Raw genomic sequence first — 17,363 nt, 5'->3', positions numbered from 1 at the left:
TGTTGTGGGTGTCTCATGACCTCTTGGTTATGCAACTGTCTTTGTAATCCCTCTGGGTTGGAATGCATTTCGGTCTGACTTCCATCCTCCAGCTGCTTTGTATCATCCACTTTCAGAAAGTACTAACAGGGACAGAATTCAGGGGTCCAAACTGTTATTGCAGTATGGAATGATTCCATGTGATAGACTGACCCTCCCTGAAGAAATCAGTGCATGTGCAATAAAGTACAAACTATGATTTAAAAAAAAAAGGAAACTTGATCATGCGTGTTCTTAAAAAGAAAACTTTTTGATTTGTTTAAAATTTACAATGCTTTTATCAAACCTGTTCAGTTTGCTTGTGGATAAAACTGCTCAGCAAATAGCATAGCTCCAGCTCCAGCCATATTCTTTACCAAAGTGGTCCAACATGCAGTAATCAGCTAAAGAAACACTATGAAGGTAAAAATGTGTCTAAATGGACAAGTTTGTAGGTTTGATGTGAGAACATGTAAAATAGAATGCGAAAACTTGTTCACCAAAAATCTACATCTGTGTGTAAAAATCTTCTCGTCCATTTAGATACATTTTTATCTTCATATATCACATTCAGCAAATAGAGTGTCTTGAATTTAGATCCAACCAGATCAGTTTCTTTTAAAAACATTTTGTTTTTCTGTAGCATTTTTCTCATGATGCATATACAAAGAAAGTTGAATTCAATTTTAATTGATAATTTAATAAATAATAATAAAAAGACCACTAGGAACACTCTTACAGTATATTTTAAGATGATTGGAGTGGGACTATAAAAGTCCACACAGTACCTGTACCGGTTTCTCGTGTAGCTCTAAAGGAAACGCTGCTAGCTTGTCTTTTTTCCCCCCCAGGACTAAATGCAGCATTGAGACACTGAGATACATTAAGACCTTAACTTAATGGATTCTTTGATCTTGGCAGGAAATACCAATGTTTTTCCATTTTCGTACGTTTTCAGCATTGACATTTGCATCCCTTAAAGTCTCGAGTCCTGTGTGTCCTCACTCTTGTGACAGAGCAAATGTTTTTGATCTTTTCTTCTCTGTGACAAAATGTTATCTTGATAAGAAATCAAGATTTTATCCAACCAGAAAACTTAATTTCCTCACGCCTCTGGGGCATTAAACCATTTCCTTTTGCCTGAAAAAAAAAGTATTAACATCAGCAAGGCCCTGCATTACAGCACCTTTTCCACGTCACTGACTGGCCCTTTCAGATGGTATCAATGAGCAGGTGATTTTGGTGCAGCCCACAAGCTCTGCATTGCAGAGGCATAGTCTGAATCACTGAGTGCAGTTTTCTTTTTGTTTGTAGGAATCATTACACTATTTAAATGATCTGCAATGACCCTAAATGCTGAAAGCAGGAACCACTACAACTTTGGAAACTTTTGGTTTGTAAGAATGTGTTATAAGGAGATGGACTGAAGTGGATTTGACAAATAATTTCAGGAAAAAAAGGTTCCATCTTTTCATAGTGTCATGGGTGGGATAGTAAAAAGATTTCTTCTCCTAAACTCAGTGTATTTCTTGCTCTTTGTTTAGCCATGCATAATCAGTAATTACTAGAAGCTTATCGTAAAAATGGAATCCTCAGAAAAGAAAGAAAGCTATCAAAGCCTTGGGCTAACCAACTACAGCGGTGGAAATCCTGTGACATTCTGAGTGCCGCTTGATGGGCACTTCCAATTATTAACCTTTCTAACGCACATGGCCCTGAAAGCATCACAAAAAATTCGAATCGGTCTTTATTTCCAATCGCTTCAATATTTTATATGCCCTGTCACTGCTTATGGTTTACTTTTACAGTCTGGGAGCCTGGATTGCTGAAGTTGTCGTTCTATAGCCGACATGATTGTAAAAAGACTTCATGCGTGACATGTTTTTAACCCACTATAGAGCCTAAAGCCTAAATGTGCCACGCTTGAACTTTTCCAGCCTGAAGGAGTGCACACACTGCATCGACATTTTGAACTTCTGCTAGCAATAATAATTAAGACTTTTAATATACATCAGGGCAAACTCAGTCATTCATGGCAGAATTGTTTACCAGATGTTCAGGTTTTAAATTTCTTTTTGTTTTTTTTAGAATAAGACGAGTTTTACTGAAATGTTTCAATTCAATTTTATTTATATAGCCCAGTATTACAACAATAGTCGTCTCAATGGGCTTCATATACTGGAAATTGTATAATTAACATGTAAGAACTTCATGTAAGAACATGAAGTCATAGAATTCAATAGGTAATGGCTAAACTGAACTAAACAGACTAAGCTAAACTGGACATCCCTGCCCTTAGACCCTCCGTCTTGGAAAGGAAAAACATAGAAACTTTAAGAAAAGATGCCTTTGGCCTGATTGAATGGTTTGAGTTTAAAAAAAAAGTCAATCCAGAGTATAAATCGTACTTTTGGGAGAAAGGAGCAATTCTTCTGTGCAACAATGCCAAGCTGCTGCCATTGCATGTGGGAGGAGCTACAATCAAGTTTTTAACCCCATCACTGCATGAAAGCAGTAGCCTTTATCTTATTTACAATACACAGAAGACATGGATGACAATAAAAAAATCAGTTTTCTTTATTTTGAAGAGTTCTACAAAAACAAAGATTAACACGTCTCCAAGTCTGGGTTCATTTGATCATTCTGTTTATTTATAAAAAATGTTAAGGCGAGCTCTACAATCCACTGCAGTAGCTGCGTCTGAATGACGGCCCTACTTCTGTCCTTCTGCAACCCAGTTTGATGACTTGCTCTCCTCCATTAGAAGAAAAAAACAAATTAACAATGTCTTGAAGCAAAAAAGAAAAATACAAAATTCCGGAGAAGAAGGATCAGATCCTTATTTTCCCTTACAGCATTACTTTATTATAAAAAAAATACAAAAATATAATAAAACTAATATTAATCAATTATTGAAAATGGTTACATTGATTGACTGTTAATGATATTACTTCACTTGCTCCAAAAATATTGATAAGTTGATTTATGATTTTTCCTAATGTAACATAATTTTGCACATATTTTTAACTTTTGATACTTGATCAAATTTTGCTATGAAAATTTCTGAAACAGTGTTATGTCTATTTTACTGAAAGTATTTTTTTAATCATAACAATGACTTTTATAAGTAACATAATTTGCAAATATTTTCTAAAAGTTGTTTTTTACAAAATAATTTAAGTAATTTTCTATGTGCTTTATTGATACTTCAAGATTCTTAATACTGTCTGATAAAAGCTGGGAACCGGATAAGGATAACCCATGTAATAAAATGGTTACGGTAGAACAGGGGTGGGATAATATAAGTTCGCTTCCTTCCACTCCCTTTCAAGCAATATTTATTAATATGTCTAATTATCCTAAGTTTGATAAGTTATTGTATGAATGTATAACTGATGATGGTGTTGTTTTTACATATTATTTCTATTTGATTGCTTGAAATAAACCATTTCAAATCAAATCAAAAAATCCTACAGGTTTTTTTTTGTTTATCATTTCTTCTGCGTTGCTGTCTGTAGCAAATACTGTTACAACAAACCTACAGAGCCTTCTAGCGGTTGTTGGTGAGAAACGACCGCTAAAGGCGAACCGGTTATTAGTGGGAAAATAACGAATACATGAGGCTTGAGTGTGAATTGCACCCCTTGCCAAACTGTGCAAAAAGAATCCACAATTTATAATTCTGAAAAATACATTAGATTTAGTACACACTCTTATCCAGGCAAACCTCCAGGCATTGTTTTAACTAAGCAATGCTGTGTGTAAAATAAATGCTTTATATAAGTGCATCTGTAAATCAGTTTTAGTCCAAATACACTTAAGTAAACAATATTCTAGAATCAAGTGACTTGGCTGCAGTAGGTTTTTATGTTTTTAATGTCCGGCTGCAGCACAATGCAGAGTGGTGCAGAGTGGATTCCTCTCCCTACTGTCACTTTTCATATGCTAATCCAAACTTCCACCACACCCTCTAATTACCGATCCTCTGTGCCCTGATTCACTCCAGTGATCAGCTGACACATTCAAAGGCCAAAAAAAAGCTTTCCCTGAAAGACCATTTACATGAAAAGAGGCAGGCTCTCCAAACATCCATGGATTTCTGAAACTTTAATTACAAAAACAACATTAAGTATCTTGGGATGTGCTTAATGGGAGGATAAATCTTAGCTATTGAGACTAAACAGCTAGCAAACTATGAATTTTCAAGGGTTTATTAGATGCAGACCATTATTGTAATGACCAGCGTCTGGGAAATAAATTGAAACCACAATGCAATAACTCTTTTCAACAAAATATCTTTGTATTGTACACATTTTTGTGTAGCTGGTCAAAACAAAACATACAGAAGTAAAAAAAAAAAAGTAAAATTCCCATTATCTGTCACACACCTAGGTGTATGAAGTTTGTTCTCCGCATTTTACCCATCCTCTGGGGTAGCGGTAAACTGCAGACACAGCCGCGCTCGGGAACCATTTGGTGGTTTAACCCCCAATCCAACCCCTTTATGCTGAGTGTCAAGCAGGGAGGCATTGAGTGCCATTTTTAAAGTCTATGAATTAGCCTGGATTTGAACTCACGATCTTCCAGTCACAGGGTAGACACCACTGAGCTGAAGCAATACTATGTTAATAATGATAACCTCTGAGTGTAAATGTGCTCCTTTGACTATCTGAAAAATACTAAACTGTGTTTTATACGCTCAATGTCTGCCATTCACTTTCTATCATGGATAATGTTTAACATGATCACTTTAGTTCACTGAGTTTCCATTATTTTTATGTGATTAATTGGTCGATTTTCCTTCCAATACTCTCCTACGGTCATTCAGTTCTGGATCATGACAGAAAGAACGAGGTCCCAAATAGAAGCTGGAGAAATGAGCGTCCTCTGTAGGGTGGCTGGGTGTTTCCTTAGAGAAAGAGTGAGAAGCTCGGTCACCCCCAGAGAGCTCGGAGTAGAGTCGCTACTCCTCCACATCGAGGAGAACCAGTTGAGGTGACATCCGGTTTGGATGTCTCCTGGACGCTTCAACAGGGAGGTGTTTCAGGCATGTCCCAGTGGGCGGTAGGCCCAGGGAAGACCCAGGACACGCTGGAGAGACATCTCTCGGCTGGCTTGGGAACGCTTTGGAGTCCCTTCAGAAGAGCTGCAGGAAGTGGACGGGGAGAGGGATGTCTGGACCCAGCTGCGAAGAAGAAGATGGATGGATGGATGGATGGATGGATGGATGGATGGACAATTAATCACATCTTTTAGAGATCAAACTATAACACAGGTCATGTCTGACCAGAATCAACAGCAGGTTTAAGTCTGTTCTTATGTATGGACTTTAATGATTGATTGGAGGTACTCCAACTGTAATTACATCCTTAATCACAGCTTTCATGTAGATACCATTCATTTTTTTCTAATGTTATAGATGACTAAAGGAAAAATAATTATCTAGAGTAATGATTATAGATAGTATAGATATTGTAAGAATAATTTAGGCACAAGGTAAATGTCTTATGACATAAATATCTCTGCTTTCTTAAATTATATCAATCTTTTTAAGTACGTACTTAAAGTAATGCAACAATGGCATTATTAATGAATATTAACTTAAAACTGCATATCTGAGGCCCTGCAATGGACTTGGAACCCGAGTCTGGGCCCAAATGGATTAATCTGGTTTGATGGATGGATGGATGGATGGATGGATGGATGGATGGATGGACGCAATCCTATCTGAAGTTGTAATATTACATTTTTTATTTTATTTGTCTGAACAAAAATGTACCACTGTTATCCTGTGAGGCAAATCCACATTATTAATCGGTGTGTAAGGAAAAATCATTTCGGTGATATATTTAAAATATTTTATTTGGCGATACCTGTATCACCAAATAAAATATTTAATGCTGTCAACAATATTGATTTATGATAGTTCTTCAGCGTCTAGGTGGCATCACTGCCCACTGAGCAACTTTGATCAGCTCTACTCCGCACCAAAAAATCTCGCGACAATCAGCTTGTGTCAAATGCTAAATGCTGTCAGCCTTGCAGTTTTTTTTATGAGACACGTCCTACTTGGTTTTTGCGTGGGATGGGTTCCGAACCAAAAACACTATGTCACGTTGCTGCCAGTACCACATGGTGCTTAATAAGATGTGAATAAGTGACACTTGAGATGTATTGTGATACATATTGTATTGTGAGACGCATATTGCGATACGTATAATATCCCCCGACTCTAGCTAATACACACTCCTAGTTATCATACACCATGCCATTATTTGACTTGGATCTGATTTCTAGCTTTACTGATCTAACATGGAAGACACAGGTTCTGATGGAGCAACTTCCCAAGAAACCTTCATTAAACTTTTTTCACACCGGACAAAGACCCACATTCCCTCTATAAGAAACATGACTTTAGCCTCAGATATGTCCTTATGCGTCTCTGAGTGAGTGTGTTGTCTGCCACGCTCCCTGGGATTAATGTATCATACTAGGAAGCAGGAACATCTATAAATAACATGACGTTCACTCATGTTGCAAGAGAGGTGGGTGGTGCCTTGCAGATAAATGAACTAATGGTCAGCATGCGAGACTTTCTTCAATGTGTGGGGTGGGGGTTCACTAACTTGTATTTAAGACAGCAATGTGGACCTCACAACTTTGCCCCCACAAAAAACATTAGAAGAGCACACAGCGCTGCGGCATTGTTTGCAGCAGCTGCTCACTGCTGTGGCTTAAGCAGAACAGTGGCTGATATCTGCTCACCGCATGCAGGATTTGTTGGGGTCTTAGCTCACAAAGCCATGTGAAACAATGAAAAAGCTCTAAGGCTGAGTGAACTGGTTTGCTTCACCGGCCTAATGTCAGATTATGTCTTAAAAAATGCTGGATTGATTTGGAGTGTCTGTCATGAGGCCAAACACAGCAACTCAAGTGAGCTTCTTTGAGAAATGTGTTGCCATTTGTTCATCTTCTGCGCTGACCTGAGTTTTGCAGCAGAATTTGGATTTGCCTAACGCTCTTAGATCAAAAGCATTTCATTATTAAAGGAGACGGTTTATTCATGGATGTTAATTGGTATCCTAACATTTAACCTGACTAAACATTGGAGGTCATTTAACAGGTTTATGTTCTTTATGCTTCATTTCCATGAGCTCGTGTCTGCTGGCCTGTTGAAGGACAGCTTTTGTCCCATAATGTTCGATGAATACATCTTTAACTATGAAAAGCAACACCTGGCTGTTCTGCAGACAACTGATAGCCTAATTTTTATGTTTATGATGAGTCATTTATTATATTACAATTAGTACACATTTCATTAATGTACAAAAAAATGATTGAAAATGAGACATATTCACAGAAAAAAGTCCACTCATACAGACAAATTAGGTATGACAATGCAATGTTTTTCTAGCACTTTTGATATTATTAGACGTTTGTCAAAATCTACGTGTATGAAAAATGTTTGGAAAAAAATGTGAAATACCGGTAATATATTTGCAAAAAATACTGAAATTCTGTAGAAGTTGTTTTTGTGAATGACAAAAACAATAAAAAGAGCAATAAGATCTATAAAGTTTAATTTGATTTTAAATAACAAAAAACAATTGTCAAAAAAAAAAAAAAGTTGATGCGTTTTATGAATGCAATGCCAAAAAATAAAGAAGTGCGAATAAAATGAAACAAAAACAAAAAAACAACTTGCAAAATACTGCTAAAAAAAACAGAACAGCTTCTACTTCCAAACCGAAACTGTTGACCAGATAAGTCCTTGTCAGCATGTCTGCTCTATTTCAGAAGTAAATATCTCAGTACCCAGCTCATCAGTAAATATGCATAAGACAAACTCAGTAAATAACACATGCATTAAAAAATCTATTTTAAAAAGAACAAAATGGGAATGATATTCAAAAACAGACAAAACACAGTTAATAAATACATTTATTTATTCATTTATTTTTTCTGTTAAGCAAAAGTCTTTGCCTGTATTTGGATGACTACCTAAATCATTTTCAAAATTAACACAAATTCTGTTTTTACATCTTTTATCTTATATCCCATCTAATTGTAAAAGTTAAGCAGCAGTGGCTCTGGTCTAGTTAGTACTAGGTTGGCAGACTGCAGACTACAAGGTGCTGCAATAACCATATGGGGGTGCTTCCCAGTGTTTTGATGTTCCAGTCCCAAGTTTGGGTAAATGCACAGGGTTCGGTCAGAAAAAACAATTGCACATGTGCAAAAATAACATCAAAGCTTATTATAGGATGTTCTTGTTTCTAAAAAACAAAAACAAATTCAGGGCCTATTTTGAAAAATAAATGTTGGAGTAGTCTGACTGTTAAACCAGGAAACTGAAATAGAATTATTCCAAAAAGTGTTGGTACTGACATAAATACGTGTTACTGTTGGATAAGTATTTTGTTTAATAATAAAGTAAAAGGTAAATTTATTTCATACAAGTGGAGTAAAGCTGTGGAAAAGAACCAGTTTACACTTAAAAATAATCTCCAAACATAAAGGAGTTGAAGACCAAATGTAGTCATTGTTCATCATCTTACAAACTTAAGCTGTGATCTATCTGTGAATATTGATGAATATAAATTTGAATCGAGTGGGGATGCATTTGGGTGTGTTGGAAAATAACATTTAAATAGAACTAAATGAGTACTGGGTTTCCATGTGTTTTATCTATATACCGTATTTTCCGGACTATAAGTCGCTCCGGAGTATAAGTCACACCAGCCCAAAAATGCATTATAAAGTAGAAAAAAACACAGATAAGTCGCACTGGACTATAAGTCGCATTTTGACGGGAAATTTATTAGACAAAATCTGGGACCAAGAACTAACAACTTTCACAACCTCATATGACACAATCATAGCAGACTGTTTATCTCATAATTTCACAGTAATTCTTTCTTAAACCTATTTATATATTCTTTTCATGAAGCATCATTGGCCAACTAATACTCTGTTTTCATCCTGTATTTGTAGAAACAGTTGTCATTTTTATTGCATTTCTGAATCTATGAAATCATTGGAAAGTAGAATATTATGTTGTTAGCCTTCAAGATCTTACTGTAAAAAAAACGTTTGCTGATTCTCTGAGTCACTTAACATACTCTTAACACTTAACATACCTCATACATCAAATTTAGCCAGGAACATCATCTCTGTTCCTCACAAATGAACATAACAGGAGGGTTAACAATGTATTTATTTCAATTTATTTCTAATATAAGTCGCTGCGGAGTATAAGTCGCACCCCTTGCCAAACTATGAAAAAAAGGGCGACTTATAGTCCGGAAAATACGGTATTTGTGTAGTTAGAGGTGTGTATATGGGTGTTTGAAACTGAATGTGTGCTAATTAGAGAGGGATCAGGACTAGATACATAGTGGCTACACTGGATGTAAATAGTATAGTATAGTATAGTATAGTATAGTATAGTATATATATTTATATAGCGCTTTAGAAGGTCCAAGGCGTCTTACAGTCATAGTCCCATTCGCCTTTGCCCAGATCCATTCACACAGATGGTGGCTCCGCTGACGAACACTGGCATCAACTTATAATCAGGAGCAATGGGGGTTTAATGTCTTGCTCAAGGACACTTCAACACATGAGCAGGCAGGGCGGGAACCAAACCTGCAAACATCTGATCAGAGATTGACCGCTTTACCAATCCCCACGGCCGGTGTAACAGTAAATGTGCTAGAGGGCGTGGGGGTGAGAAGGCTTCTACTTCTTGTCACTCAGTTTTGGATATTTCTTGCACAGTTTTCTGTTGTTGTCCTAGTTTTTCTTTTTAAAGTGTTTGTCCCAAATGAAATTTCATCATCAAAAGATCTAAATGGATTCCTACAACGTTCTTCAAAATATAAATATCAACCTGGGAGATTCTCAGATTCGAAAATAAATAAATAAATAAATAAATAAAGCCTTTAGAGCTCATTCTCGTAAGCATTAAAGTGATCTTTTTACAGCCCATAAATCCACACACAATGTTTTAACGCAATACAATTCAAATAGAAAATGGTGTTTCTTGACTGTAAAAGTGCTAATTCGTTAAATTCCAAATTTAAAAATGGAATCTTAAAAAAACTAATTTATATGCATATTTCATACTTTAGTTGATTTATTGTGACAAAAACTTGATCTTTTTCTTCTTTTTTTAACTGTTTATTTGATCTTCATAATTTGATAATTTGAGCTATTGGTAAAGTTTTCCTATTGGTCTTGTAATTATGATTGTGTTGCTTTTGGCCAAAATCAAAATGACCTGAGTCTTTTTCTAGGACAGTTTCTACAGAGCAGCAGTAGTTTATTAGAAATTTACCTGTGAGTTGTGGGAGGGACTATTTGTGTGGAGCAGCCCCGCCCCCCTTCCCCTTTCCATGTCTTGCATATTTTCTGTGTCACAAATATGTTTGATTTCAAACTGCATTTTTTTCCATCTACTCCTGATTCAGAATGATTTGCATAAAGAGATACTGAGAAATGCAAATTTGACCTTAATTTTCTCTATATTTGTCCTCCAAGACAACAAGAACATGTTAAAAACATTGGAGTGGGTCTTTAACACTTTAGTCAAAAACACAATCCTTATCTCTTGAAGCAGTATCTCATGAAAGCAGCTGAGAATTCCTCACTTCTCTGCATTTCTCATGGATTAGTCTGACGCTCCCCTTGGCTTTCTCTGAACATGGTACAGTCCATTTAAAAAGGTGCTTGTCATCTTGCAATGCTGTGTCCTTTCAACAGTCAGCTGCAGGGTGCAGATTTCACAGGGGCAGTGCTGGCTCTGACACACACACAGACAAACTCGTGCTGTTGCAGAACTCTCACACACACCACCAAGCATGCTTTCACACTGACGCACTCACACCACACTTACAACACCTATAAATTACACACTCACTCCAGCACACTTACACGCACACTCACACATTCCCACTGAGCCAGATGCCTCTCTGTGAGGCAAAGGACAACTTGCTTGTGGATTTTGAGGAACTTGACTTTGCCATTTAACAGGAAGCAGAAAGAAACACGAAAAGAGGAGGATTTTATCAGGAGACACTTTTCTTGGTCCACTTGACAGCATGTCATCCTGTCTGGATTCCTCTCTTTTCGTCAGGCAAAAATCCTGAAAATGATGGATGACAACAAGCAGCTGGCCCAGCGAATTGATGGGGCCATCCAGTCAGCCAGCCAGGAGGTGACCAACCTGCGGTCGGAGCTGAGCGCCACCAGCCGCAGACTGGCAGAGCTGGGAGCAACAGACCCCTCTGTCAACGTTCTTGAGACCCTGCAGCACAACCACAATGGTAAGACCTGGAGTGCAGAGTGAGCCTGACAGTGTGGGGACGCTGCATGCTGAGAAGTCTGGGTTCTTCTTGGAGCTGCTGTGCAAAGTGTGTCAAAGAATCTTTGAGTTTGTTCCTTTAATCAATGTTATTAAAGTCTTAGAAATTGTATGTGTTTTAGTGAAAAGAGAAGATAGGTTTCTCTTACCATGTGTCTACTTTTGGATCCACCTAAATCCATTCTCATGTTGAATAATTAACCCCCTGAACCTTTGGGGAGGGGGTGGTGCTTCACAAGGGTGAGTGGGTAAAGTTACAGCGTCTTTTTACTCACAGGCACTCTGTGTGCTAGTTCTACTGGCTCTCTCTTAACTGGGCAGAGGATCTGAGTCTCTTGAGGAGGAAGGGGAAGAAGGGCTTCAGGGTTGCTGTGGGTTACAGTCACTGAGCTGTTTGAATGTCTGCCCGGTCTGTTTTTGGTTGTGTGCGCCGCAGCTGCTTTGTTTGTCCTTTTCAGTGTTTCCACTCAGTTTGACATAAAGAGAGGTAACAGATGTTCCCTTAAGTGTCTGTGTACACGCTTAAGCATGGCTGACTGCGCGAGTCTGTGTGGGAATGTGCGCCTGCAGGTTTCCGTGTCCTTTAAACTTCTGGCACGGACTCCGTCTTGCTGTTTCTGTAGCAGTCAGCTGGTACAGTGAGCTGTCTGATAGGACACGTTCCATGAGCTTTGGCAGCACTGTGCTGTGAAACCACATCTCTCTCAGACACTTCCGAGATCAAGCCCGGTAATAGACCTGCAGTTTTTCCTCCCCAAGCATTCTAAAAACTGTGGACCAGCTTTCCATTTTTACTGACAGCGAGAAGTTCAGTCCTCAGTTGACCTCTGCTGTGCATTTAAAAAAAAGAAGGAAAAAATGTGAACTCAGGCTGTCAGAACGTGTGTCTGCATTGTGGCTTTGTTTTTTCCCCCTCTCTTGTGTTAGTGTGGGTGTGCTTTGCATTATCCCTTTAACACTGATGCGTGCGTTCATTCCTGCTGTTTCCATAGCAGTGTGCGTACCAGTGTGAAGAACAACGAGCATTCCTCGGGGAGGGCTCGATCACTGATGTCAGTGCTGCTTCTCAGCAGCATCAAGAGGCTGCAGGCATAATCTAAAGCAATGCCTGAGATGAGCATGTTCAGCAGCAGAGCCACAGTCATCTGTGACGACATTGATACAGAGCACATTTACATCACCACTACGGAAAGGCTGTCTGCTCCTCACCTGCAGGAGGAATTATTCACTGATGAGAGCTACAGCCAGAAATATAGAAGTTTATGTTCATTAATGTTCACTTATTAAAAAATAAAATGCTCATGGCTTCTGTTTGCTACTTTTTGTGATTGTCTCAGATTGTTTAGCCTTGTTCTTCCTGCTCATCTCCTTTTTTCATACTATCTTTTCTAGCCCTTTCTTATTAACTGCTCTCTATAAGCTTATGGTGTATAATGGAAACAATTGGGGATGGGGGATTAGGTAATTTATCACCAGTGGCTGCAACAGGAAGGGTCGCTGGTTCATTGCACAGCCAGCAAAGTCCTGAGGGAAACTGTGCTGGGGATGCTGTTTGGCACTTTACTGCCAGCGCCGCTAACCTTGCTGTGAGCCCGGCTGACCCGAATTGCTTTTCTGCAGCTTGAGTTTGCATGGTGCAATGATATGAAGAATTGAGAGCTTTTCATTAATTATTTGAGTATATGGTGGTCAGCATAGATATGCAGGCATGTCATTAAAACTATTACAGTTCTCACTTGTTTAAACTAAATATGGGGTGTTTGAAAGTTTGTGGATAAAAATCTAAGCAGATGAAGAGTCTTTGTTAATGCAGATATATAATTTTGTGAATGGGAAAATAAGAGTTTCTTTTGACTTCCTTCCAGTAAATATTGAAGTATTTATGAAGTTATTCCATGAATGTCTATATGGAATGTGCCGTGACATTTATTTGGGAATTTCACCTCTCATGCTGTTTGACATTTTCCATTATACAACTGAGTTTTAGGGCCAGTTTACAAACAAATATATATTTTTTAAATTTCCACTTTTTATTTACAAGACTTTAAGTCGTAAATTTACATGAAAAAAAGTTATAAATTAGCGAGGAAAAAACCCAGAAGTTGTCTATTGTAGCCTAGCTTAAAGATGAAAGATGTGGAGCACTTTGTGAAGCTTTATTTCTGGATAGGTTTCAAAAAACAGAAAAATTCAGAACCTTTTGGTCACTCAAAATCAGATACTTGTCAGTATTGCCGGCTTTCTGGGTTCGGTGTCGGTCGAGTTTCATATGGAAATAAGGAGCTTTGAAACACGTTTGGGTGTAAATGTAGATACTTTATTTTCATTTTCATTCACATACCCAGAAGTCCATTTGTCACCTTACGTCAAGAACCTGTCATCCGCACACCAATGCGGAAGGTAAATATTGTTACTTACGTCCCCTCCTCCAGATAAAACGTCCCGTTTCAACATAAAACAATAAAGGTGAAAATGGTTTGTTATATTAGCATAAGAACGTTGAAAATGCTGAAAACTGGGCCTCAGACAGAAGTGTCACACAGAATTGGAGATCTTGTCTTTGGAGGAGGAAGAAAAGATTCAAGTGGAGAGCTGCAGGGATACCTTTGGCTTCATCAACGGGCTGTAGAGATCCTGCAATAAATCAGCCACCCATCATAAATAAAACAGTAAAAAATCGTAAATCAAACAAATGAGCTTTCAAACATTTTTAAGGTTATCGGTAAACATTCAGCTCACCTGTTCAACTAATTCGGTCTGCTCGGCTGCTGCGTGGCGTTCACTTGTTGCACTGTATGCTCACTTCGCTCACTTGATCTCGTAATTTTTTTTTTTCTCTCGTAAATTTATTTGTTTTTTCTCGTAAATTTCCTTTTTTTTCCTTTTTTTTGGTGACCCAAAAACTCTGTTGTACTATTATGTTACTATTATGTTGCTATGTCATTTTCTTCTTCCTCTTAAGGCATCTAAACATTTTATAATGCTAAAGTAAAGACTTATAAAAAATAAGGTACAACCCAAATTGAATAATATCTGCAGTAAACAAAGAAATTGCACTAAAACACATTAAATTAAGATGAACACGTTTATCAAAATTAATCAGAGCAGTTTTAACTTTGTCACAATAAATCATCTTAAAAACAATGATATTTGGGTGTTTTAGCTCAACTCTGGAACATTTCATTTGGTTTGGTTTTGGTTTGAGAAAAACACTTTCATTAGTTTTTTAGACCTTAAAATCAGAGTTCATGCAAACTATTATGGTTTATAAATGGCAAAATCATTACAGCATTATTAAATAATCATTAAAAATTCTGAGAATCCCTTTAGGTCTTGAAAACTGGATACATATTCCGAAGTTTGTGTTTTATTGGTTTTTAATTGCTTGGTTATGACCTGTTTAATGATGCATTTGTCCTTGTTGCCACATATCAGAGTTAAATGTGTTTTTTTTAACCTCGGGGTAACTATGTGAAATAATTACTGATAATTTTTTTTTATTATTTAAACATATAAAGTAATCTTTAAACAATCAGTGTTTTGCAGTAAGAGATTTTGCTTACTTCATCACTTAGTAAAAAGTTAACAATTGCCATTGAGTTGCCCCTATTCTTCCTTTCAAATGTGCCTCCTTTTAATAAATAATTTTACAAAATTTAAACCAAAAAATAACCTTGTAGTCATCAAAATCAAATGAATCTCACTAATTGCATGAAATGTGAGGAAAAATTCTGAACTGCTCTGCTGCTGACCAACTCTGAGGCTGTTGTTTTGTTTCTGCACAGCAGAAGAAATGAAAGATGGCAATAATTCGTATGGATCATTCATTTGATAATTCAAATTAACTAAGAGAAATTAACAAAAAAAATCAATCAAAATGAATCAATATAACATTTTGCAGTCTGATTAGCTTGTGAGAGATACCCTGCTTGCTGACAGGAGAAAGGTGCTGATTGGTTAATCAGTTCAGATATAATATTCCAGTCAAAAGTCTGAGGTTGTAACTTGTGTCTTTGCATCTTTGCGTTCTCATTCATAAACAACACTTGTGCATATGTTTGTGATGCTCTGAGGACCAGAAAAGTATGTTGGAACACAGAAACCTTTTTGCAAGTGTGCAAAACACAAGCTCAGATATTTTCAATTCATTTTTATGCAAAAAAAAAAATGATTTAGCAAAAGACAATTATTCTGCCCTTGGATTTGTTTTTTTTTTAAAAAGCACAATTTTTGTTGGAGCTGCAAATAAAATTATCATTTTACAACTGCAAATTACTTTTGAAAAGAAACATAACTCCTTATGCTAGGGCCTCCTGCGTTTCAGATTCTTTAAGTATTAGACCGGTCCATTACGAGGGAAATGTGGCTAGATTGGCATCCATCAAATATTAGTTAACAGAGAATAATATGAAAACAAAATACTGTCAGCCAATTATCTGCCTTGCCATGAAGTGTGTCATTTGATTCACATGCAGAATGGCCAATTGGAAATCCTCTGAGACACGTTGGTGCATATGTGTGCTAAACTACATTAAGCACTATGCTCCACTAGCAGATCTTCCTCCTAAACTTCAGAAAGCGGCGAGGCTTCAGCATCAGACTCCTAACCAGGGATGTAGCTGCTGATGTGCCTTATTTTTTGTGCGACTGGTCTGAGGTCAGGGTTCTTTTCAGTGTTAAATTAGTAGACACAATGAACTTTATTGAATTGGTCTGAGGTAAGTCAGTCAAAGTGAACATAGAAGTTTCTATTGTTGGTACAGTGTACGCTGCGGTGGCGTTGACAACTACAAACAAACTGGTCGAATTCAGGTTTGTTTGACGTGGCGAATTCACAAATACTTGGCTAAATGTATCTTCTTCTTTTTTCCCTAAAATAATTGCCTGATTCACTTCCATCTAAAATACGTCTGTGTATTCAAGCACATAAATATATAAAATGTAAAATTAGGATTCTATAATTTATTATTTTATTGTGAATATATGTGTGTATGTGGGTAAGTGTAGATCTTTTGCAGCTGGTCATTGCACAAGTCGCTTGCATGCCAAAAAATATTGCCCCCCAGTTACAGTTTACGAAGGAAGCAAAGCATTTCTCCACCGGTGAAGATGCAGAACTTGTCATTATCTCATCTGTGCTGCATGCAGTCCAGAAAGTGAGCGAATTAGTCCTAGTGTGAAACAAAAATGCACAAATTGTTTCAGTGACGTCAGTTGTCATATCAAGATCAGTATGGTAACGTGACATTTCAGTGAAATTACTTTGGTTTGTGATTACAATTTGTATGCATGAGTGTAAAACCTTTCTGCTCAGTGGGGCTCCTGTCATTCTCTGTACAGCGTTAGCACTCCGCTGATGCTTTAGTGGAGAGATACGTCTTGCACAGTGAATGCTTCATTACTGCTCAGAAGCAAATTTCGAATATTTGTATTCATTCTCATGCTGAAATATGCCATGTACTCCAAATTCCTGCTGTCACATGTGAATGTAAACAAACCAAACAGAACATGGAACAAACTGCTTCCTAGCCATGTGTTCAAACATCTATAGATGGTATATTAGTCAAATTCTTCTATGTTCTTATGGGTATTTTTTAATTTCTTTTTTTTTACAACCTGGTTTTCCATAATTTGGGCATTTTTTAGGAGCAGGAACACAAATTAGTTTTCAACTCAACATGTAACAGATTATTTTGTGCAACATGTCATTACCTTTGTGGCCTTTCAACGCACAATTTTCTTGAATTGAAAGAGAGATGAAGCTGTTTTCACTCAGACATTCGATGCAGAATGGAAATAAAACCAAAAGAGGAAGGCTATAACATAATTGCAGCTCTATGTGTCTATAATGAGCTGCCCCTAGCTGTGAAAATGGCAACACTTCTCATTATTGTTTTGTCAGCAAAGATCATTTTCAAAGTTTATGCCTATAAAGAAATGAATGACTTGTGAGAAAAACATGACTGGTGTCCCCAGGTTT

General features: G+C 37.2%; 1 protein-coding gene across 1 annotated transcript in view; it reads left to right on the top strand.

The window, feature by feature from the left end:
• Positions 1–17,363, top strand: part of LOC101156495 (kazrin) — a 155,657-nt gene that overhangs the window by 14,801 nt on the left and 123,493 nt on the right. The window contains exon 2 of the mRNA XM_011476908.3: positions 11,156–11,345. Coding sequence (XP_011475210.2) covers positions 11,156–11,345 — 190 coding nt within the window. The remainder of the gene's footprint in view (positions 1–11,155; positions 11,346–17,363) is intronic.

Source organism: Oryzias latipes, chromosome 7, assembly GCF_002234675.1.
Source record: "Oryzias latipes chromosome 7, ASM223467v1".
In the NCBI taxonomy this organism is placed as follows: domain Eukaryota; kingdom Metazoa; phylum Chordata; class Actinopteri; order Beloniformes; family Adrianichthyidae; genus Oryzias; species Oryzias latipes.
Note: the sequence above shows the minus strand (reverse complement) of the source record. Positions and strands in the feature narration are given on the sequence as shown.